This window comes from Rhinocladiella mackenziei (genome assembly GCF_000835555.1).
Source record: "Rhinocladiella mackenziei CBS 650.93 unplaced genomic scaffold supercont1.5, whole genome shotgun sequence".
NCBI classification, from domain to species: Eukaryota; Fungi; Ascomycota; class Eurotiomycetes; order Chaetothyriales; family Herpotrichiellaceae; genus Rhinocladiella; species Rhinocladiella mackenziei.
Window position 1 is genome coordinate 588796 of NW_013550600.1, and position 21181 is coordinate 609976.

A 21181-nucleotide genomic window follows, 5' to 3' on the forward strand; every position below is an offset into this window, starting at 1 on the left:
GATCGACCGAAGCTTCAGCTGTGCAATGTGGCTAGGAGAAAGTGAAAAGTGACATAATCCTGGAGTATTCATCCTACAAAAAAAGGACCTAGGCGTTGCAGCATGGGGCACGACAAGAGACTTTCCTCAGACATCCTCATTTCCAATCTCGAATCTGAACCAAACGGGAACATCAATCCAAATTCGTTAGCACCGTCGCCAATCCTCACACAGCTGCTCAGCATGTCTCCGCAAAAACATCACCACGGCCATTCACACAACCCTCGACACCAAAACCACGACTCAAACCTCCGCTCTTACCACCACAACCATCCTGTCCACCCGTCCAACGATGAAACTAACACTGCAGCCTTCATCTCGACCAATCCCACGACTAACCTACACGCGACATCCTGCACTAAACTCATGGGCGACCCCAAGGGCGCCATGCACGGCGTGGCAGGAAGTTTGCCAGCGGCCACGGGCACCGTGCTAAGAAATAAGGACATGCAGGAAAAGTGGTATGAGAAGATGAGCCAGGAAGATCAACAGCTTGCCGCGAAAGGTGGGAAGCCACCAGTTGGCACGAAGACGAGGGATCGGGTCATTACTGAGCCTTCATCCCAGTAAGGATAAGAGCAGAGTGAACTGAACTAGGCAGTAAGGAAGCATGTCACTGGTATGCCAGAGCTGAGCTTAGCTGAGTTGTTGCCGAGCAAGATGGGCGACACAAGGCTGCACGGGAGTGGAGTAAGCCTACCATTGTTTTGGGTGGATGCAGAGATCACAACGTGCTCGGGCAGAGAATAAGTGGGGATAGAGACAGAGAACTGAATGATACATGGACATCAGTAGAGATAGCACCTTATCTAACTTTATCCATTGATCATGATTCCGACTTTGACTATCAATAACCTGCAGTAAGCTCAACCTACTTAGGTACGTAATTCGAGACAACTATCTTGCCTTCTGCCCGCCTGCTCACATTGATATCAGTCACCCATACAAGTAGCGTAACTGTGGTTCCGACATGACTGATATGGTGAATAGCCATCCTCCCATCTTTGCTATAACGAAATGTCCAACACAAAAAAAGAAAAGAAAAAGAGAAGCGTCACTGGCATCCAACCATTGCCTTATCGAATTGAAAAAGGAGGCAAAACGCAGGAACGATATCTGTGTGGTGAAAACCTTCCATTGAAAATTGAAAACTTTGCTTTTGTGGATATTTGAAAAGGTCAAAAACTAACTGTCAGCTAGCCTTCCCGCCATGTCCTGTCCTGTCCTGTCCTGTTCTTACCCTGTCCTCTCGTCAGTTGATTTCAATGGTCGTGATCGCCCCGCCACAACGCATCCCCCTTCTCATATGGACATTGGGCATGATTAGGAAAAATAATAATAACGTATTGAGGCTCTTCTCCATTTGTAGGTGAGGCGGAGAAGGAGATGTGATATGATATGGTATGAATATGGGTATGGGTATGACAAAGTATAATAAGGTATTATCAACAGATCCAACACGCAGCTGTGCGTGAGATTTTTTTTTTGGCGGGGTTGGGATACGATAAAGTTCTCTGTTCGAATCCCAGAACAAAAGAACAAAAACAAATTCGTCTCGTTTCGTTTCAGTCATTCGGATTTATTTGCATTTTTGTTTCTGACCTTCTTTTTCTGGGCTCACTCCTCAAAGAAGAATCCATCGTCACCCGTGCGTTGTACACCACTCATCCGGTGTTCTTGGGTTCGTGATCGAGAGAGATGGCTTTCGTCGGCTCGATCGTCCTCGGCGTCTCGGGACCCGCCGAAACGTTCTTCCATTGTGCTTTCGTCGACGAAGGTGAAGCCTTGGAAGGCGTTCTGCATGGTAGGTGATAGGGGGGTTGAGGCGGGAGCCGCACCAGCAGCCAATGCGGCCGCTCGAGCGTTTAAGGAAGATGAGGTGTTGAGAGCATTGGTAAATTCCGGATCAAAATTAGACGTGTCGGCCACGGAGGACAGCTTGGGTTTGAATGGAGGAACGAGGTTTTTCTTGCCGAGAGCATCCCAGTCGATATCGGCGAAGAAGGGGTGATGAATCAACTCGTCCGCATCACCGTTGGCACCTAGTCGATGCTTGGGGTTGCGGTTCAGTAGTCCTTTGACAAAATTCCGACCCTCGGTGCTCAGCGCATCTCTCGGGAAGCGCACCTTGCCGAATGCAATATTTTTGTACATTTGTTGGGTGTCTTCCGCATAGAATGGACTCCAGCCACAGCACATCTCAAACACCAAGACACCCAGTGACCAGAAGTCGACCATCTTGGTGTAACCTTGCTCATCGAGGAGGACCTCAGGAGCTAGATATTCCGTGGTGCCACAGAAGGTGTTGGTTGTGTCATCTTGAGTCAAATTGGCTTTCGACAAACCAAAATCACACAACGCAATATGGCCATTGGCATCCAGCAGGATATTCTCGGGCTTGAGATCTCGGTAGACGATGTTGTGGTCATGAAGGTGTTTCAGTGCCAGGATGAGTTCGGCAATGTAGAATTTGGCCCGGTCTTCCTTAAATCTGCCTTCTTTTTGAAGATGCCAGAACAGTTCGCCTCCGGACATGAAATCTGTTACCAAGTAAAGATCCGTCGGGGTCTGGAATGAGAACTTGAGTCCCACTATAAAGGGCGACTCCGTCGTCGCCGTCCGGACCAGAATATTTCGCTCTCCAATGGTGTGCTGAATCTCCTTTTTCTGAATAATCACCTTCTTTGATAGAACTTTCATGGCGTAGATCCGCTGAGTGTCTTTCTTCCGGACTTGATAAACTTGACCGAAGGTTCCCTTGCCGATCAATTTGAGGATCTGGAAATCATTGGGCCCAAAGTGCTTCTTGTCTACTTTGGAGAAATGCAACCGGATATGAATTTCGCCGGAAATGTCATGGTCCTCCACGCTCCGCGGCTCGAGTTTGAAGAAGCCCTCCAAGGTCGGATGCTGTTCTGTGAGATTCAAGCACAGCCGGACATGGCCCAGGAATGATTCAGAATGACGATCATAGACGGTGACGTCGAGTTCGGACTGTTGGCTGATGACATCACTTCGATAGGGTCAGCAAAGACGACCACCGAGCGGGGACACAAAGGTCGACTCACAACATGGCTTCGTGATTCCATTGAGGATCGGTCACTTTCGTGAGTCCCCGATCCTCACTGGCGCCATTCGTACTGCTTTGGCGACTCCGCATGGGAATAGCCATCGGCTTGCCCATGTCACTGTCAGTTCTCCGAATGGGGATGGATTGTAATGCCGCCACTGGTCCTTTCCGGTCATCCTCATCCACGTCCATTTTGTCCTGTCTCGGTCCCTTGGAAACATACTCGTTCCATTCGAACTGACAGACAACATAAGGATCATATGAAGGCTTCAGGTTGCGTCCTTCGGCAATCTTGATGGAAAGCTTGCCTCGAGGTGTATTCGTGGGTATTTGATCCTTGGATAACTGTTGTTTTTCAGTTTCGGCGCTCACGTCGCCGACCGTGGTGCTGGTGCTGGACAGGGGTGACCGAGCATCGTTCCGTCGGTCTTCTTGGGATAGGGCTCGAGGGGTGTGAGGCGGGGTGCTCTTGTCACGCGGCCCAGCGGCCACGTCTGAAGTTAGCTCATTTGTTTCCTGTAAATTTTGAGACGACGGTGGCTTAGCAGAACTTGGAGATGGAGATTGAGGGCTCTGTGGTCGCGAAGAGTGTGTGGATGATGCGGGGTTGGAAATGTGCGCCGCAGAGACGGTGCTTTTGGTAACACTAGAAACAGGTAGGGACTGGTGACGGCGCTCTTTCATCCCGAAGGCAGTCTTGGGAAGGACAAAATTTCTCAAAGCCTGCGTGATGGAGGCTATGCCACCGTCTATCACGGAACCGCCATTCTCGGCGACCTCGCCATCCCGATGCACCACTGATGCGGCGGACGAGATTGGTGTGGGTGGCAATCGAGAGGTGTCAGTCTCTGTGGCCGACTGCGAAGACTCTGGATGAGGCCCTTCTGGCGGTGGTGTAGAAACGGAGTCTTGTTCCCGTTCCACCATCACCATCGACCCCAACGAGGCAGAAGACACCCGGCGGTTCTCCGTTTCTTTTCCATGTTGGAGAGAAAAAGGTGCAGATTGTTCATTTGCTTCAGCGCTCGTGGCAGCTTGAGATGACCGTGACGGTGTACTTTGAGAAGGATCTCTACCCACCTGGCCAAAATAGCTGTGCATTATACCTGGCAAACGTTTGTCGTGGAGGTCTGGTCGAGGGGTCTCGACCCCCGACGGCGTCGGCGAATTTGATCCGATTTGATCATGGAGGTCATCTCGGTTTTCATGTTTCGCACTGCTATTCAGTGGGTCAGTGAGGGTCATGGAATAATGTCCGCGACAAGCAAACAGAGGTATTCCCCAGCCCACGCCCAAGCCCAAGCCCAAGCCCAACCCAAGCGGCCGATACATCACAATGCCCTTTCAGCTTCTTCTCGCACCAAGATGGAAAGACTTCTATCCAGAGGCCTCATGATATTGGACGGGACTTGAGCTTGTACTGCTCGAGATGAAAGTCACCATGATGAGTCCTAGAACCCAGGCTGCACAAGACGTAAAGCCCCGCCATCCATGACTAAAACATTCGAAGCTCTTTTCAACACGAAATTCTTTTTCTTCTGCTAAAAGGAAAATATCGGACGTACTTCTGTGCCATGGCCTGTCTTAACAGGTCTGCAGCTGCATGCGGGTTGACTCCAGTCTGCGCCATGTTGGCGGTTCACTCTGCAAGTTCCTCCTCTTCAAAATCCAAAAAACTCTTTCTTTTTCGCGAATCCGGCCTAATATCGCCGCATCCACCCGTCTGCGGAGGGGAAGGGCTCCCTGAGATTTCCGGGCGCGGGCTCGAGGGGTTGGCGGAAGTGGTGCAGAATTTGGAGATTTTCGGGAGTCGGTCGGCAAGGATTGCACGAGTTGGGTCGTTTCGAGTTTTTAATGGAGGGCAGGGATCCCGATGAAAGGAGAGTGGCAACCTGCTCCAAAGTGATCGGTAACGACAGCGAGCTCGATGGGGCAAGAAGGCGATAGTGATATAATCGAGTAGCAGAACGAGGAAAGGCTTGGGGAAATTGGGCGGCCGGGCTAAGGTTGCCTGGGTACTCACGGGGGAAGGATGGGGGGGAAAGGCGAGGCAGAAAGACTCATCAGAGGGAAAAATGTTTTAAAAAAAAAAAAAAGCAGATAGTTTAGATAGGCGTGAACAGTCTGCCAGTGGTGGACAACTGGAAGAGGCCCTTCGGTAGGCCTTCGGTAGGCCTTCAGGTTTCAACAGCTTTTAACAGCTCGGCAGCCCGTCGCCAAAAAGCCTCCGTGAACCCCTCCCTCCACTCAACGACCCCAAGTTCCGAGTCTTACAGTTACGAGCCAGATTTTCCTCCATGCTGGGCACAACAAGAGAACCCTCGACAAATCTCAAGCCAGCAGGGGAACCTCTCAACCGTGCTCAGCCGGGACGAAGGACCAGGCTTACGGCGAAGTCGCAACTCCCCGTGTGCCAAAAGGAGCGCCTGCACCCCCGGTCAGGAAAAAGAGTATCAAACACCAAACAAGCCGAGCAGACAAACGTCATCCTCTCCCCCCACTGCTTGAAATTTTTCGCGGGTGCGCTGCATTTCCAATAACACCCCTGCAATCCCGGGCTCTGAATGGCTAGACGATTAGAAAAAAAGAAGGAAAACCCCGCCGGGTCACCTGAATATCCGTATACAGACTTGTTGAGCCCTGTGCGGACTATTGAGTACCAGCGGTGGCTCTGGCTCAGAGTCAGGCAAGGCTCATGGATCATGCGCGAGTCGCGGCCAACTACATGTACTTGTAGGCAATAGCCGTGAGATCGCATGTGGCATTCGACGGGAGTCAGCTTCTGATTCGGTCAGCGTAGAACTTCCGGCAGGGCACAGGGGCCCAAAATTCCCAGCACATGCAACATCTCGGAAGTCCCGCCATCCAGCTTAGGCCTACCCATGCCCTGTAACTTGTACCACCTTTGACTGGCCAGAACAGATCAGCTGGGTACAGCGTGGGCTTGTGTCGGCTATCTGTTAGCCTATCGCATCTCTCCAGAAGTTCCCATTAGAAAATTCCCCCTTTCATAGGATAAGTTTTTCTGGCTGTTTTGACGAGGCATTTTATCTCATCTTGATTCCATGGATAACCTCAAGCCCAAACTTTCTTCTTAGAGACACTGTTGTAAAGACGGGATAGTCGGGAGCAACGCTCCAATCCGTCTTCTGGCAATAACTTCTCTTTCTATTTAGACCATGGCTGAGGTTCAGATGACCACCTATCGTGGAACAGTCGTGAATAGAAAGACGGTGCATGTTGTATCACTCGAGAGTGATCGACAGCAGGCTCGATGGTAAGGCTGAACAATTGGCACGGTCTATCCAATTCGTGATCTTATATAATCCACATGGGGTGGTTAAGTTATGGTGTACCGATAGAATAACACTGCATGTCCGCGCTGAGAGGTCCCCTCTTTGCTAACAATCCCACAAGAGCTGTGGCTGTCAAAAAATTGACGGATCCAAGAAGAGGAATAGAGGTCGCTAAATGGTTCGCCGTAGTACCCTTAGATGTTTAAAACTTCTCCGTAGCAGACCACCGCCAAGCCTGCACCTCCTGCAGGGATACAACCTTTTTGCGCGCAAGCCGCGCGTGTTTTGCCAGCCTTGGTGCAAAACCTCAGACTCGGAGTTCGTTGTGCAGAAGTGACAGTGGTTTTTCTCTTATAAGTCCACGAACATGGCCCGGCGTCCACGACTGGCGGCACAAGCTGCTACTGCTTCCATGCGTAAGCTCCCCCACGTCAACTTTTCATCTTTCACCACTACTGACCCAAACAGGGACCCCAATTCCAAACATCTCCGATAATGAAGACGATGAAATGCCCGATGCCACTCCCGCAGAAGAAGCTACTCCGCAGGAAGACGAGGAGGACGGAACAAATGAGGAAGAAGAAGAAGAAGATATCAACGATGCAGATGAGCCCCCCACTCCTTCGAGAGGTTCCGAGCCACCATCTCGTTCTGCCACTCCCCGACGCCCCGGGCGACAGACATCCCTCCTTCCACGGCGGCGAAGACTGGGGCGACCTCCGAAACGCAGCATAGCTATAGCCTCGGAAGACGAAAACAACGATGCGGTTTCTGAGGTTACCACTCCAAAGCGACGGGGCGGATTCCGTGGTCACCGAGGGGGAAGATGGGCGAAATATAGAGGAGGGGCTTCAAGGGCTGCGCATGCTCCTGTCGACGTTGACGGAAATCCATTGGAGATTGTCAATGATGAAGTCGAACTACCCGAGGATCCCGAAGGAGAAAAGAAAGTCGACAAAAACGGCCACCTTTTGGGTGGACGCGAGTATCGAGTACGAACGTTCACTATCCTTGGGCGAGGTGAGCGACTCTACATGCTCTCGACCGAACCAGCCCGTTGCATTGGTTTCCGCGATTCGTACCTCTTCTTTCAGAAGCACCGAAATCTCTACAAGATCATCATTGATGATGACGAAAAGCGGGATCTCATTGAGCGAGATTTGATCCCTCATTCCTACAAAGGTCGGGCGATCGGCGTGGTGACTGCACGGTCCGTCTTTCGAGAATTCGGGGCGAGAATTGTCATCGGTGGGAAAAAGGTTGTCGACGACTACGAAACACGAAAGGTACGAGAGCGGGGAGACGTTGAGGGCGAGCTGGCTGTTCCGGAGGATCGTCTCCCTCCTCCTGGAGAGCCTTACAATCGCAACCAGTACGTCGCGTGGCACGGCGCCAGTGCAGTCTACCACACCAATGCACCCAGTATACCCCTTCCCAATGCCAAAGCACAAGAAGCGAAGAGACGGAAGATTGTCGTGACGAGTGACAATTGGATGTTGGAGCATGCAAGAGAAGCCAGGTATGAATGTTCTTTATGAGGCACGGTGGATGGACTAACATGTTTTCACAGTCGGTTTAACTCCATGTTGACAGCTGCCCGCCTGGAGAATCTCCACGGCGTCTACGATATTCATACAAATGTCATGCACTGGCCGGCCCACATGCAGCCGACGCATGCCCGGTGGGAAGTTGTCGACGATGAAGACGACGCCGACGGGCTAGAACAGAAGACCAGACTTCCTCACCTGGATCCAGTTTATGGCAGAAATTTCCGAATTCACGACCTTTGCCTCGAATCGGCCCCTGAGTCATGGCTAGGCAAGACGGGGCCCAATGAAGAAGACACTGGACTCTCATCCATTCCGTCGACGATTCTGGAAGAACTTCCCGTGGAGTGTCTTCGATCATTTGAAGAAGCCAAAGCACGAGAAGCCCTATGGCGTGGAAAATGGCATACCGAGCAGGTGGATGGGCTTCGAGCGCAGTTTCTGCCATCAGTTGAATGGTATCCGAAATGAGGCATCTGGCTTGCGAGAACAGAGTCATGCTCTCGTTGGATACAGGTTGATTGTTGACTAGATGGCTGTGATCCTTGGTGGGGGGTTCCCGATGTTCTTCACACGAGATATCATCCTACATTCATGACAACTGACGGTGGAGAAGACCAGACGATGATCCATGTCGAGGTTTGAATTCCTTTTCAATGGCTAAGACCTCAACCAGGTTACGGATGGAGGAATAATTCGGCATTGCGTGAGTGCGGAGCACAGAGATGCGGGATAGATTTGTCTCGTTGTCGGCACCGGTGACGCGAGCAAATGCCCCATTAGCAGGTTCCACTGGTGGTTGCTGGACGGAGACATTAAAATCGCCACGAAACTGAAGGGCATTATGCTCCGAAAAGGTGTACGGTTTCCGGACAGGCTGCATGAAGGAGGGTTTGACGTTGAGAAATTATCAACGGATTCGAGCCGGTGGAACCCGAGAAGTCGATGCAACACGAAGAAGTCTAGATTGTCATTGGATGGTTGGGATGAGTATAAACCGATCCTCGGCGGCGTTGTGGAGAGAGAAATCCATGGCGACCGTGATTGGGTCGGCTGAGGCAATGTTTCGATACCAGTGGTCAGGATAAAGCAGTCTCCCACATTCCTTTCCCCAAGTCCCCGTGGGCTTTGTGACCAGGTAGAAATTTTCGTGCGCCCCGGGGGTGGGGGGGGTCTTGCATAGTTTTCAGTGCCGCGGTTGAATGAAGGCGTGAGGGGGTACATCGGGTTTCTCTTTGGGCAGCACGATCTGAGCTCCGGAGAAGCAAGCAAGTCCAGGAGACGAAGCCATGTGGGATAAAAACGGCGGTAGGTGATCCGCGTCCTACGCGAAGACCGAAGGGCATGGCCATTACTCAGCTGGATCTCCCATTCTTTGCACGTGAGCGGTGCTACTGTATAATGTCGTCATATTTGCAGAAACGCTTGTGACCCTACGTCCGAGGGTTGGGTCATTATCCTTGATAGAAGGCTGTATGTGTGTCAGCACTTGTCTGTCGATGACGCAGGTAGTTTACCTCTAGGATAAGTTGAGCAGCATAAAACAAGAGATCTCAGGGTAGGCTACTAATAATTCTAAAAGCGAAGTTCAAAAAGGGGAAACAAGGACGCTATCTTAAACAACTAGCATACGCTAACTAGTGATCTTTAGATTTGCTGTTGTCCACTAAATCATAGGTAGAGCATTCCCCCCCAAAAAGACGAAGAAAGCATGGGGCGACTTAGTAGTTGGCGTGGTCGGATGGCATAGGTACAACCTTACCCTGCCACCGCTCCGTCGCCCCCTTCATCATCTGGCCCCCATACTTTCGGATCATCTTGTTAAGGTCCTGTGCATCGGCATTCGTTACGGCCTCGTCGCAAAATTGGTAGGGTACAGGAACTTGCAATCCCTTTTGAAAGGCTGGTCGTGCCACGCCTTGACGTGGGGATACTCATTGATGTCCATGCCGCACCACTTGGCAGAGTGCGCGAAGATGAAGATTGCGAGGTCGGCAACCGTCAATCGGTCCCCCGCGATGAAAGGGGAGGTGGACTGTAAAAGTTCGAAAGTTAGGCCGTATGCTTAATCGTTGAAACCAGGGCGCCGGAGGTAAGACCTAGCAGCTGCTTGTCCAACACGTGGTTGAGCCGTCGACACTCAGACGTATAGCGCCAGGCTCCGTACGGCACCGATTCGGTTGCATACCGATTGAAATAGCATGCTTGACCCATCATGGGGCCGTAGCCTGCGACTTGCCACGAGAGCTGTGCGAGAAGATGTCAAGTATTGATAAGGAGGCGAGTTCAAGCCATTACCCACCCAGGATAACTGCTTCCAATACTCGGGCGTCCCGACTGGGTACGAGAGCTTGTGCTCCTTATCAAATTCGCTGGCAATATAGAGCAGACAGGCGGCGCTGTCGAAGACGGTCATGGACGTCCCGTCCTCTTTGACATGGACGATGGCGGGCATACGGCCGTTCGGGTTGATGGACGCGTACCACTCGGCTTTGGGCTCGCCGGCGCCCATATCCAAGTTGATATAGTTGTACGGAATGCTGATGGAGTACTAGGCGTTCAACCGGTTTCTGAGGCCCGAGAAGGGAGAAAACTACCTCAGCTCCTCGGCCGCGATGGTCAGCTTAACCGGACTCACGGATGCACAGCCGTAAATATTGAAACCCGATTTTGGGGCTTTCTCGGGCGGGATATCGGTCATTATATCAAAAAACATGGAAGACGATGGTTGCGGTAAGCGGAAGACTAGCGAATCCTGTGCGCAGATCCTTTTCTAGTGGTGGGATTGGACGAGATAGAGGTGCTGGTAAGCGTATGTTGGTTGAGGTCGAGCAATTGATCACCTAGACTAGAAAAATGTCCAGCTTTAATATCCAACAAAGGCTGTTAGACAGTCTCATGTAGGAGGGGCTGCAGAGGTCACTCCCGTAACGAGAAGGTGATACAGGTATGGGCAAAGGGAATGGGTTCAGTGACATCGCTTCGAAGCAAGGGACAGTAAGTATTCCAATATAAGATACTGTAGGATCTCTTGGCAACCGGGCCGCAAACCTGGTATGCACACTAGGGAGATGGTGGGTGGTGAGACGGGAGAGAATTAGCAATACGAGTATCAACTAGAAAGCGATTCCCAGGCGGCAAAGATCGACTGGAGACAGGCTGCAGGTTTTGAATTTTGGCACTTTAGCCACCGTGATGAAAGCGGCCGTCGGGGGAGTCACGTTGGCAAAAGGCGCACACCACGGAAGCAACCCTATGAGAGAAAGGGGGGAACCTGTCAGGGTGAGTCGAATCAGGGAGGGGTGGCAAAGCGACAGAAAACGACTCAAAAGAGTCAAGACACGAGACGCAGGTCTCAGAGAGGACTATTGGGCACCAAGGTTTGTTGAGCCTGATCAAGTACTCCCTCCCAAGTAGTCGATGGAGACAGAAACAAAGTTCGAGATGGGGGAAATTGAGACCTGCGTGCGTTCCAGTAGGTTTGGCCTGTTTTAGGGGGCGAGACAGTGGCGCAGAAACACAACTGAAAACATGCAAAAAGAGTCTGGTGTGGCCAAGGCGGTATTCGGACGGACCGGAGGGAATCAATACGCACAGATTGGTTGGATATTGCACCGCTGGATCGAGGCCTGAAATGTAGGGCATTATCTGCAGAGGGCCGAGGGAGATCAAGCGAACAAGCCAACGAGTGAGTGAATAATGAAATGAGAAAGACTGATGAATGACGGACTGATGATTAGAGTAAAATAACACATTGTTGGTGTTCTCATTCAATTTTCTGCAAGTGTGCCAGCAAAAAATCCTACCAATTGTCCTGCCCTCCCCAATTCAGCCTGTTGGCGGCACCCACTCGTTCGCCAGTTGCCATTCGCTCACCACGGTGATTTAGGCCAATTAGCCGTTGAGCCGGTGAGGAGCTTTTCCTTTTGGCCTCTTTGGCTTGTTCTGCTCCCTGTTCTCCCTGTTCCCCGGTCCCCGTTGTCACCCTCGTCCTTCGCCTTTCGCGTCTCAAATGGACTTTGACTGAACTGACGGGCTGCGCTGACTGCTCTGCCTCTGCATCGCCTGGCCACTGCCTGAGTTTTTCATCCTTGCCCCGTCTCCTCGTCTCCTCCCTTTCCCGGTTTTTCAACTTCTATCATCTTTCCCTCATCTTTTTTTTCCCTCACATCCTTTCCTCCCTCCTCCTATCCTTTATCCCTCCCCCTCCCAACCTCCCTCTCCCTCCAACCTCAACGATATACACAATTCATCCTCCTCTCCTCGCCGTCGAGCGTTGTTGTCCGTTGGTCCGGCCACCGTTGCTATTCTCGGCCACAAACCGAAGGATCTCTCAGGTGGTAATTTCGGATCCGGGCCCACGTCTGCCTCTTGGGGTGACGACTCCTTACGGCCAGCTTGATTGCCACAATTTCCCACCGCACCATTGTCGCCAGGCTACCGATTTTGGCCCTGCTTCGCCCACAGTGCCATAACCACCGATCTCTTCGTCGACCAGGCACCCTCCGTGGCCAAATTTGAGGTTCCCTCTTCTGACCAACGGACGAAACGCCCTGCGCCTGCTCGTCACGAGTCCGGTCAGAGCCTTCTCGCTACCGGCTAGCGGCTGTGTTCTTCAGTTGCGCCGAACCCTGCCTCTTTCTTGCGCGTTGCCAGCCTTTTTGGCCTCCAAATCTTCCATCACAACACCCTTCGCCTGCTCACATCCAAAACAACAAACGCGCAACCGTCCCTTTTTAACAAGTGCTGCGCACGTTGATTGCTTTTGAGAGCCCAGTGCGCGTTGGGGTGATACCACCTGGTATGTCATGGTCCGCTCGATTTCTGCATCTCCCACCTCTCCCGAGCATTCCTGGTATCTCGATTTGGAGCACATCATCCTAACTCTGTCGCGTATGCAGGCTGCCATCGGACCAAGATTCTGCTTTACACCGCCGCACTCTTACCTCAACCACGACCTCATCTTCCTATTTCGACGAGCTTTTCACTAAGTCTTGTCCATTATACTCTCATCAGTCCTCTCAACCTTTCGATTACCCGCGACGCATATTTTACAGCCTGTCATTTGTCGGCTCCTCATTCTGGGACAAAGATTCTGTTTACATCGATAACTGAATCCTCTCTTCCTCTCCCCGCCAGTGTGTTCGATCTTTCACGTTTGACTCCACTGACCTCACTGTCATCCATGCTCTACTTGTGAGTAAGGAGTTCGCAAACGCCCTAAAGCTTCGGCTTCAACGCCTCCGGCGTTGCCGCAGTGAGCGGGAAAAGCAGACGGTGAGAGCATTCGTTCCAAATCACACGATTACTTGACATCTAACAAATCCTTAAGGCTTCGGCAGTCTGCTCTGCTCCGCTCCCAAATTCTTTCCGTCGAGCATGCCTTCGTATCACGGTTGGGGGCCAAATGGCCAACATTCCCGACTTCCACCTACTCCTCCAGAGTACCAGACCGCCTATCTCACACCCATGAGTGCGGTTTCCGAGCAAGGGTTTTATCCTTCGCAAGGCGTTCACTCCCGTCGGTCCCATTCGTCACGAGACTATAACGACCGATACCAACCTCCACCCGCCTACACTGCTCAACAGTCTCTGTCAGGACAAGTAGCGCGGCTCGGACATGCTCAACCCTCTCAAGAATATCCGTATCCTCCACCATATGCTCAAGCAGGTCCCCAATATGGATATCCGACCGTCGGTGCACCGCTTCTGCCTCCCATTCGCGTCAGTGAAGCGATCGATTTCCCGGCACACTACGCTCAGCAACATCCCGAACCCAAACCCAAGGAAGACAAGCCCACAGGAGGCGTGGCGCAACATTTGGACTATGACATGGATCTGATGTCCAGCTTTGTTGCTGAGATGTCCCAAAAACTGTAAGTGATTTCCTCCCGCAGATTGATGTGGGATGACCCTAAACTGGGTGACAGTGTAACTCCAGAATCAGCCCCAACATCTCAGTTTCGCAAATATGTCTCTCAAATCCTCTCGTCCACTCGTCTGCCCAGCTCCACCATCATGTTGGGACTATTCTATTTGGCATCGCGGATGAAGCAAATCATTGAGCGCGGCCAGTCGACTTCGTCCTCCGGCACCGTCTACCGTATGCTCACCACCTGTCTACTACTTGGGAGCAAATTCCTGGACGACAACACTTTCCAAAATCGATCGTGGGCAGAAGTCAGCAGCATTCCTGTGCATGAGTTGAACATGATGGAACTTCAGTGGCTCACAGACTTCAACTGGGAAATTCACGGAATGATGTACCAGGAAGACGAAGGCTTCTTTATGTGGGTGGAGCATTGGCATGCCTACGAAGAAAAAGCTCAGCTGGCCAAGGTCAAGGAGATGCACAAGCTAACTCCTATCGAGACCAACGTTCACCGCACTCACAACGTTCAGCATCAGCCTCTCATGTCTCCAGAGGGGCCTATTCCGCCTCAGTATCAACAAGGTTCACAGTACGATACTCGTTGGGTACGACCCTATATTTCGGAATACTCGCCGCCGTCTGCGCCGCACAGTGACCCTTCAACACCTGACTACTATACTCCTACTTGGCTTTACACAGCAACGGGACCAGCATATGGTCGCCAGCCATATCATTCTGGTAACGCCTCGGCGTATGCAGCGCAACGCAACCAGCTTCCGGCATACGGTCACACATATACCTATCCTCCGTGTCTTGCACCGACCAACTGGATTACACATGGGCCCAACTGCAATTGCCCTCTTCATGCGAAGCATCCGGACTATTACTTCAGTCATGCTGGCTATCCTTTGCAAACCGTGGTAGGTTGAGTTGTTTCTGCAACCTTCCAGCTTTCCGCGATTTCGGGCGTCCGGCCACCCCAAAAGTTATTGTATCGCACCGTTCTTTCGATACTATTTTACCATGTCGATCTTCGTCTTTCAGGCCCCGGGTCAATAACGAATTTAGGGGTCCAGACCCCCATCAAGGTCGATACCCGATTCCGGATGTTTCTTGACGAGTTGAAATTTCGATAATTGAGCTCACATCTAACGACTTTTTACGAATTGAACTTTCCCGTCTTTCGTTCTTCGGCATTTAAACAGCGAGCAACTTTTTAAATGATAGAACCAGTTTTCTTTCAACATACATTCACGATGGGGAGGGCGGTGTCAGGAGCTTTCTACCAAGGGAAAAGTCACCCCAAAAGTTCCGGCTCCCAAGGAAAGTTTATTATTGATTGGCGTCAGGATTGATGGTTACCGGATAGTTATGCATGGGTTTCTTTTTGTTTCATTGGTTTTCTTATCAACATTTTCTTCTGCTACACACATTTTCGCTGCTTGCCTATCGAGCTTTCATTCGGTTGCAACACCATATCGGAAGGCATAACTTGCATGAGCGCATGCATGGCGAGGCAGCGTGAGGATGTTTGACTGCTGATGAGCTTGGTGCTTCCTCCTTGTAATTAGCAATGTGAAATGAGACGGTCGGTCCAGTGAACGAGGTTGAGTTGTGCTCAAGAAATCCAAATGGCCCGAGAAGGCCCTTTGGATGTTGAAAACTGCACCACAAAAAAAACAAGAAACACAAAACACCTAGAACGGCGGTGTTGGCAAAGGAGTAACAGGACAATTACCGGTCACCTCTATGGACCTGCTGTCTGTTTTTTTTTTTTTTTTTCACGGCCGAGTTTTGTTCTCGGATGGGATATACCCTGATAGACTATTACAGCGGATTTGACTGCATTTAAGATTCCTGGACAGGGTGTAAAATGATAGGCTGAAAACGCAAATAATGAAAAAGGGTGAACAAGTTGAAAGTAATCAGCGCTGTTAGTATGCAAAGACAGGCTGCGATAAGTGACGCGGTGAGGCGATGCCAAGCCTGGACGTGGTTTCGCCGCATCGAACTTCGGGCCCAGCTGCTTCTTTGTAATCACTTTCCAACATCGTACCATCTAATTCTATTCAGATTGGCCTTGTCCATTCTTTTCTCGGGAACTGCATTGCTCACTCTTTCGATCGTTCAACCCACAAAAATTTCCCACCCATCCCCTTCGCCATTCAATAACCCCTAGCGAAGATGTCGACCTTAGAAGATCTCGATGATATGGAGCGCGATGAGAAGGAGCAAAAGAAGGACAATGACGACAAGGACAAGAAGCCTCCGTCAAATGGCGAATCAAAAGACACCGAGATGAAAGATGCTGGGGCCGAGAAGAAGGATGAGGAAGAAGAATACATCGATGAGGAAATCCTCCACTCCAGTACCAGAGATATCATCAATCGGCGGCGGTTGCTCGAGAACGAAATGAAGATTCTTAAGAGCGAATACCAACGGTTGACGCATGAAGAGACTACGATGAAGGATAAAATCAAGGACAATTTGGACAAGATTGAGAACAACCGGTACGTCGGGCTGTGATCGGCGCCGACTCTTTGTGGCTAACGTGGATGGTGGTAGACAATTGCCTTACCTCGTTGGCAATGTCGTCGAACTCCTCGACCTCGATGTCGAAGCGGAGGCGGCAGAGGAGGGTGCAAATATCGATCTTGACGCCACGAGAGTGGGCAAGTCAGCCGTCATCAAGACTAGCACTCGACAGACCATTTTCCTACCGCTCATCGGCCTTGTGGACCACAACAAACTGAAGCCTAGTGATCTGATCGGTGTAAATAAAGATTCCTATCTCGTGCTGGATACGTTACCGGCCGAGTATGATTCAAGAGTCAAGGCTATGGAGGTTGACGAAAAACCAACGGAGAAATACTCAGATGTTGGTGGTCTCGACAAGCAGATCGGAGAACTTGTCGAGGCTGTCGTTTGGCCCATGATGGAGGCTGAGAGATTCAAGAAGATTGGCATCAAGGCTCCCAAGGGTGCGCCAGATATCCCTCATCAACCGGTTCATTCTGCTGACTTGCTTGGTAGGCGCTTTGATGTATGGTCCTCCAGGCACGGGCAAAACTCTCCTCGCCCGTGCATGTGCCGCCCAAACGAATGCCACTTTCCTCAAACTCGCTGGTCCCCAGCTTGTCCAGATGTTCATCGGTGACGGTGCCAAACTGGTCCGAGATTGCTTCGCGTTGGCCAAGGAGAAGGCTCCTTCAATCATCTTCATTGATGAACTGGACGCTGTCGGCACCAAGCGTTTCGATTCCGAGAAAAGCGGTGACCGAGAAGTTCAACGAACCATGTTGGAGCTTCTCAATCAGCTGGACGGATTCGCCTCGGACGAAAGAATCAAGGTTCTAGCCGCTACGAACCGAATCGACGTCTTGGACCCTGCCCTGCTTCGGTCAGGTCGACTGGATCGAAAGATTGAATTCCCGTTGCCCAATGAAGAGGCTCGCGCCCAGATCCTCCGCATCCATTCACGAAAGATGACAATTGATGAGGGCAACATCAATTGGAGTGAACTGGCCAGATCGAGTGAAGATTTTGGAGGTGCAATGCTCAAGGCCGTGTGCGTCGAAGCTGGTAGGAACAACAGCCATATCTCATAATGACACTGAAGTTTGCTAACAATCCTTCTTAGGCATGATCGCCCTTCGTAAAGGACAGAACAAGGTCACACATGAGGACTATGTTTCTGCTCTGGTGGAAGTTTCGGCTAAGAAAAAGGAAACGTGAGCATGATTTCCTCTCTTTTTTAACTCACCCAAGAAACTGACGTGTTTCAGGGCCAATTTCTACGCATGATACCAACAAATTGTTCCTCGGAAAAAGGGTCAAAAACTCAGCGCCATGTACAAAATCGCAAATCGAGCAAGTACTCTAAGATAGATCATCGGCACATCGACAGCTAATCATATATTGCATTGGCCATGAGGCTTTTGTGATTTTCACACAGTCTTGTCCCTCGTTCCTTCCCAGGTTGTTCATTCAGTGCACTACAGAGACCCTTGGTCGTCCCAGTACCGACTCTAAGGCACAACCTGTTCCCAAAGACACCTGTTAATACTAAAATCCGACTACAACAAGGCACGCTCTAGCAGTACAAAATAGCAAGCTGGACGGGAGGGTTGGTTGAGAACATCTCGAGCCTGACTTGTGGGGAATTGACGCCATACCAGTTCCAACTTTCTTGTCTCTCCACATTTCTTTCTTGCCCATTGAATCGTTGCCTCTGCGCGTCTGGACATGTCTAGAACGACTGCTGACCTCTCGTGTCAATCCAAAAATTCTTTTCCTCTCAGCGGCCTGGTTTTCTTGTGATGTGGTACCAGAATTGTCCACTATGTCGACATATGGTGCCCTCTAAAATAATTCTCATCACTCAGCGCATCCCACTGTACTTTTCTTTCTATACCTCGTCTGAGACAATCTGAATACTTGCATTGGACTTCAAAGCCTCAAAGCTCCCTCCCGTGGGGGCCACCAAACCAAGCAATATGCTATTCACGAGAGCAGTGGAAGTTTACTCAATGTATTTCCAGCCTCAGCATTACCAGTCATTCTCGCCAACAACCATGTCGCAACCTGATTTACCGTCAATCGCATGTCCTGATAAATATTGAGACCGATACACCAACCACGGGAATGAAATCACTCCCTTCTTCGATGCCTTCCAGGACGACCAGACGTACCACGGGGCCTTCGAGGTCGACACCCAAGACCAGAATTAACTGGAAGAAATCGCCAGCCCCAATCCTAGAACTCGTTCTGGAACCACTCAGGAATCTTCATTTCAACCCAATGTCCTCCGCTGGTACAACCTGGTATATGAAACTTTCTACTAGCGCATCCAAAAACTCTCACATACAGATCGTCGGCTACGATGATCCTATCAAGCTTCAGAAATTGAAACTGTCTCGTACAACACGTCTCAACCGACTTCGATCAACACGTTGTTCAAAATCTCTCCTCGCAGCTCTAGTCAAGACAATACATATTACCGATCTTAATACCTCCTTATACCTTCCTGATGACGACCCAAGCTCCGAATACGACGCCTATCTCCGGCACGTTGGCCTCCCCAGTCACAGCACGTCCAATCTTGAGGGTTTGATGGGTTTCATCCTATTTTACAACCATGCATTTAATCGTTTGATGTATGCCATATCACCAAGGACTAAACAGGTTTGGATTGCGGCAGAAAATGACGACGCGAAAGGAAGAAGTCAGAGACAACTTCCTCCAGGTCTTTGGATGAGCATCGGGCCTTTCCGTTCAAGCTCTACCATGAGCGCTGGCAACTTCTTGAAACACTCATACTTTGCTCACCCGGCCGCCGCGGCGTGATCGAGCACGAACTATTCGTCCAAGTTCCTCATTCCTTACCCTGGCTCAAGAACCTTTGCATCTCTTCGTTCAAAAATCATCTGAGAAGGACAATGGCGACAACTGGAGGCGCCTCGCGAGGTCGAGAGGAGATAGGGGCCGCTGTGTTGAAGTTGAAGGTTTCCCCTGATCCGAACCGGGTATTCTTTTGTATCTTTCACTCCTGAAATTTATCCAGTTTCCAGTCCACCTCCACTCCACTCCTGGAGAATGTCGGGCTTTACAGTTTCCTCGGATGCCGTCTGTGGACGAAACCTGCTCAGGTTGAATTTGAGGAATAGAAAGGCTCCATGTTGACCTTCTATGTCCTACCAATAAGGTCTTGGGCTCTTCCTCGACCACTAAAGTCAGCGCAATTCATGCGCAGGAGACGGAACAAACACCAGAATACGAGATACAACGCGCAGCTTTACCATTATTCCCCAACCTGTTCTTCATTCTATCGACGACGTGCTTGTCTTAGGCGACGCTACAAGTGTTGCTGGGCCGATTTTCCTTGCTGGGCGGGGCTTGAGCAGAATTTCGAAGATCTGCTGGCGTCGTCAAATGGATCAAATTGTGAGTGCTCTGAGAGTCGCTGTGACCAGCATCTCATGGTGTATTTTTATATAGAATATTTACGACACCCCCTTGCTTTGCCGCCCACTTTCTAGGCTTTCAGGGGCCGAGACATTGTCTCACCCCGAGCACGTTGAATCCTAGTCTGGACCAATCTATAGAGACCATTGCCGATGCTAGAGGTTCCGAAATACGGTGTTGTCATCGTAGACACAACGCATCTAGAACTACATAAAATTTCCAGCCAATCAGAGCAAGCCATTTCGGAGTCACGTGGTTTGTATTATAGTACGAAGACATGCTAGCCAAAACGAACCGATTTCTCTTTTTCCATCACTCTTTGGCGCCTCTCTCTTCATTCATTGAGTATTCATGGTCTCAATCCTCTCAAACTCCCCCATCGTATATTCCCACACCTTCCTCGCGGCGCCCATCTCCCTAAGCCTCTTCAGCTCCTTATTCCCTCCGCCCGTCACCACACTCGAATCCGCTTGAACCGCATACACACCACTGCCCTGCACTCCATCCGTGCCTTCCTGGATCAAAGTCCCCTTCATTCTCTCCCTTTGCGCTGGTTCGACGCGTCGGAACCGTCCATTTGTTGCAGCAAAAAGGACCCTCTCCCCGGCCTCCGATGCTGAAGAGCCAATTACTCTCATCACAGGCTTTAACACCCAGTCGTACAGCAAGCGGATAATAAAGCTTCCATCGCGGATATGCAGACCCGTATCAGCCACAGGACCAGGGAAAATGTGTATAAAGACCATCCGGTCATTTCCCGGGAGTGTTGCCAGATGCTCGAGAAATAGCGTCGTCATCGCACTCGCTGCACCGACGGCGTAGAATACGCTGTACGGTTTCCCTGGAGTTGTCTTCGTCATAGACAAATCGTCGAGATCCAGATTGCCTTCTCTCCCCGACGCTAACACGGAGATTACACGCGGAGAAGGGGATTTGCGTAATAATGGCAAGAGGGTTACGACCATGCGCATGCGTGCGTGGTAGCGGATCGAAGTGATGCGATCGAGCCCTTCGGGGGAGAAATCTGGCTGGGAGGACAGGGAGAGATAGCCTTGCGAGACGATCAGGAGGTCGAGACGCGGCGGTTTGTGGGAGAGGATTTCTTCTGCAGCGCGCTGTGCGGAGGAAACCAACGTCAAGTCGTCGGCGACAATGGGTATGAGAGCAGCAGAGGCGTTGAGTTTGGACGCTTCGGAGACTATGGACGACAAGCGCGACGAGTCTCGGCCTATAAGGTAGAGGACCGGTTTAGTCGTGTGTTTGAGTAGGGCGTGCAGCGTGGCGAGTCCGATGCCGTTGGTACAGCCTGCTAAAGCTGCAATTGGGCCAGAGCCAGCGCTGGAGAGAGACTCGTTGTTGAGTATTATGTCTTCGAAGGACACCATTTTGGAAA

At 50.9% G+C, this 21181-nt stretch overlaps 8 protein-coding genes across 8 annotated transcripts; 5 read left to right on the forward strand and 3 right to left on the reverse strand.

Moving 5' to 3' along the window:
- Nucleotides 1-102: 102 nt before the first annotated feature.
- Z518_06691 (uncharacterized protein) lies at nt 103-609 on the forward strand (the record flags this gene model as incomplete). The annotated part of the gene is made up of 1 exon (XM_013414822.1): nt 103-609. One exon carries the CDS (start codon nt 103-105, stop codon nt 607-609), a length of 507 nt encoding a protein of 168 aa, XP_013270276.1.
- Nucleotides 610-1656: 1047 nt separating this feature from the next.
- On the reverse strand, nt 1657-4354 carry Z518_06692 (uncharacterized protein; the record flags this gene model as incomplete). The annotated part of the gene is made up of 2 exons (XM_013414823.1): nt 1657-3052; nt 3108-4354. The coding sequence occupies 2 exons, from the start codon at nt 4352-4354 to the stop codon at nt 1657-1659; spliced, it is 2643 nt and encodes an 880-aa protein (XP_013270277.1).
- Nucleotides 4355-6772: 2418 nt separating this feature from the next.
- Z518_06693 (uncharacterized protein) lies at nt 6773-8423 on the forward strand (the record flags this gene model as incomplete). Its single annotated transcript, XM_013414824.1, has 3 exons — nt 6773-6821; nt 6874-7924; nt 7976-8423. The coding sequence occupies 3 exons, from the start codon at nt 6773-6775 to the stop codon at nt 8421-8423; spliced, it is 1548 nt and encodes a 515-aa protein (XP_013270278.1).
- A 1581-nt stretch (nt 8424-10004) lies between these two features.
- On the reverse strand, nt 10005-10653 carry Z518_06694 (uncharacterized protein; the record flags this gene model as incomplete). Its single annotated transcript, XM_013414825.1, has 3 exons — nt 10005-10199; nt 10255-10492; nt 10550-10653. 3 exons carry the CDS (start codon nt 10651-10653, stop codon nt 10005-10007), a joined length of 537 nt encoding a protein of 178 aa, XP_013270279.1.
- A 2678-nt stretch (nt 10654-13331) lies between these two features.
- On the forward strand, nt 13332-14753 carry Z518_06695 (uncharacterized protein; the record flags this gene model as incomplete). The annotated part of the gene is made up of 2 exons (XM_013414826.1): nt 13332-13828; nt 13883-14753. 2 exons carry the CDS (start codon nt 13332-13334, stop codon nt 14751-14753), a joined length of 1368 nt encoding a protein of 455 aa, XP_013270280.1.
- Nucleotides 14754-16008: 1255 nt separating this feature from the next.
- On the forward strand, nt 16009-17559 carry Z518_06696 (26S protease regulatory subunit 6A; the record flags this gene model as incomplete). Its single annotated transcript, XM_013414827.1, has 4 exons — nt 16009-16334; nt 16390-16805; nt 16858-17406; nt 17465-17559. The coding sequence occupies 4 exons, from the start codon at nt 16009-16011 to the stop codon at nt 17557-17559; spliced, it is 1386 nt and encodes a 461-aa protein (XP_013270281.1).
- A 1065-nt stretch (nt 17560-18624) lies between these two features.
- Z518_06697 (uncharacterized protein) lies at nt 18625-19170 on the forward strand (the record flags this gene model as incomplete). Its single annotated transcript, XM_013414828.1, has 1 exon — nt 18625-19170. The coding sequence occupies one exon, from the start codon at nt 18625-18627 to the stop codon at nt 19168-19170; it is 546 nt and encodes a 181-aa protein (XP_013270282.1).
- A 956-nt stretch (nt 19171-20126) lies between these two features.
- Nucleotides 20127-21173, reverse strand: Z518_06698 (uncharacterized protein; the record flags this gene model as incomplete). The annotated part of the gene is made up of 1 exon (XM_013414829.1): nt 20127-21173. The coding sequence occupies one exon, from the start codon at nt 21171-21173 to the stop codon at nt 20127-20129; it is 1047 nt and encodes a 348-aa protein (XP_013270283.1).
- Nucleotides 21174-21181: the final 8 nt, after the last annotated feature.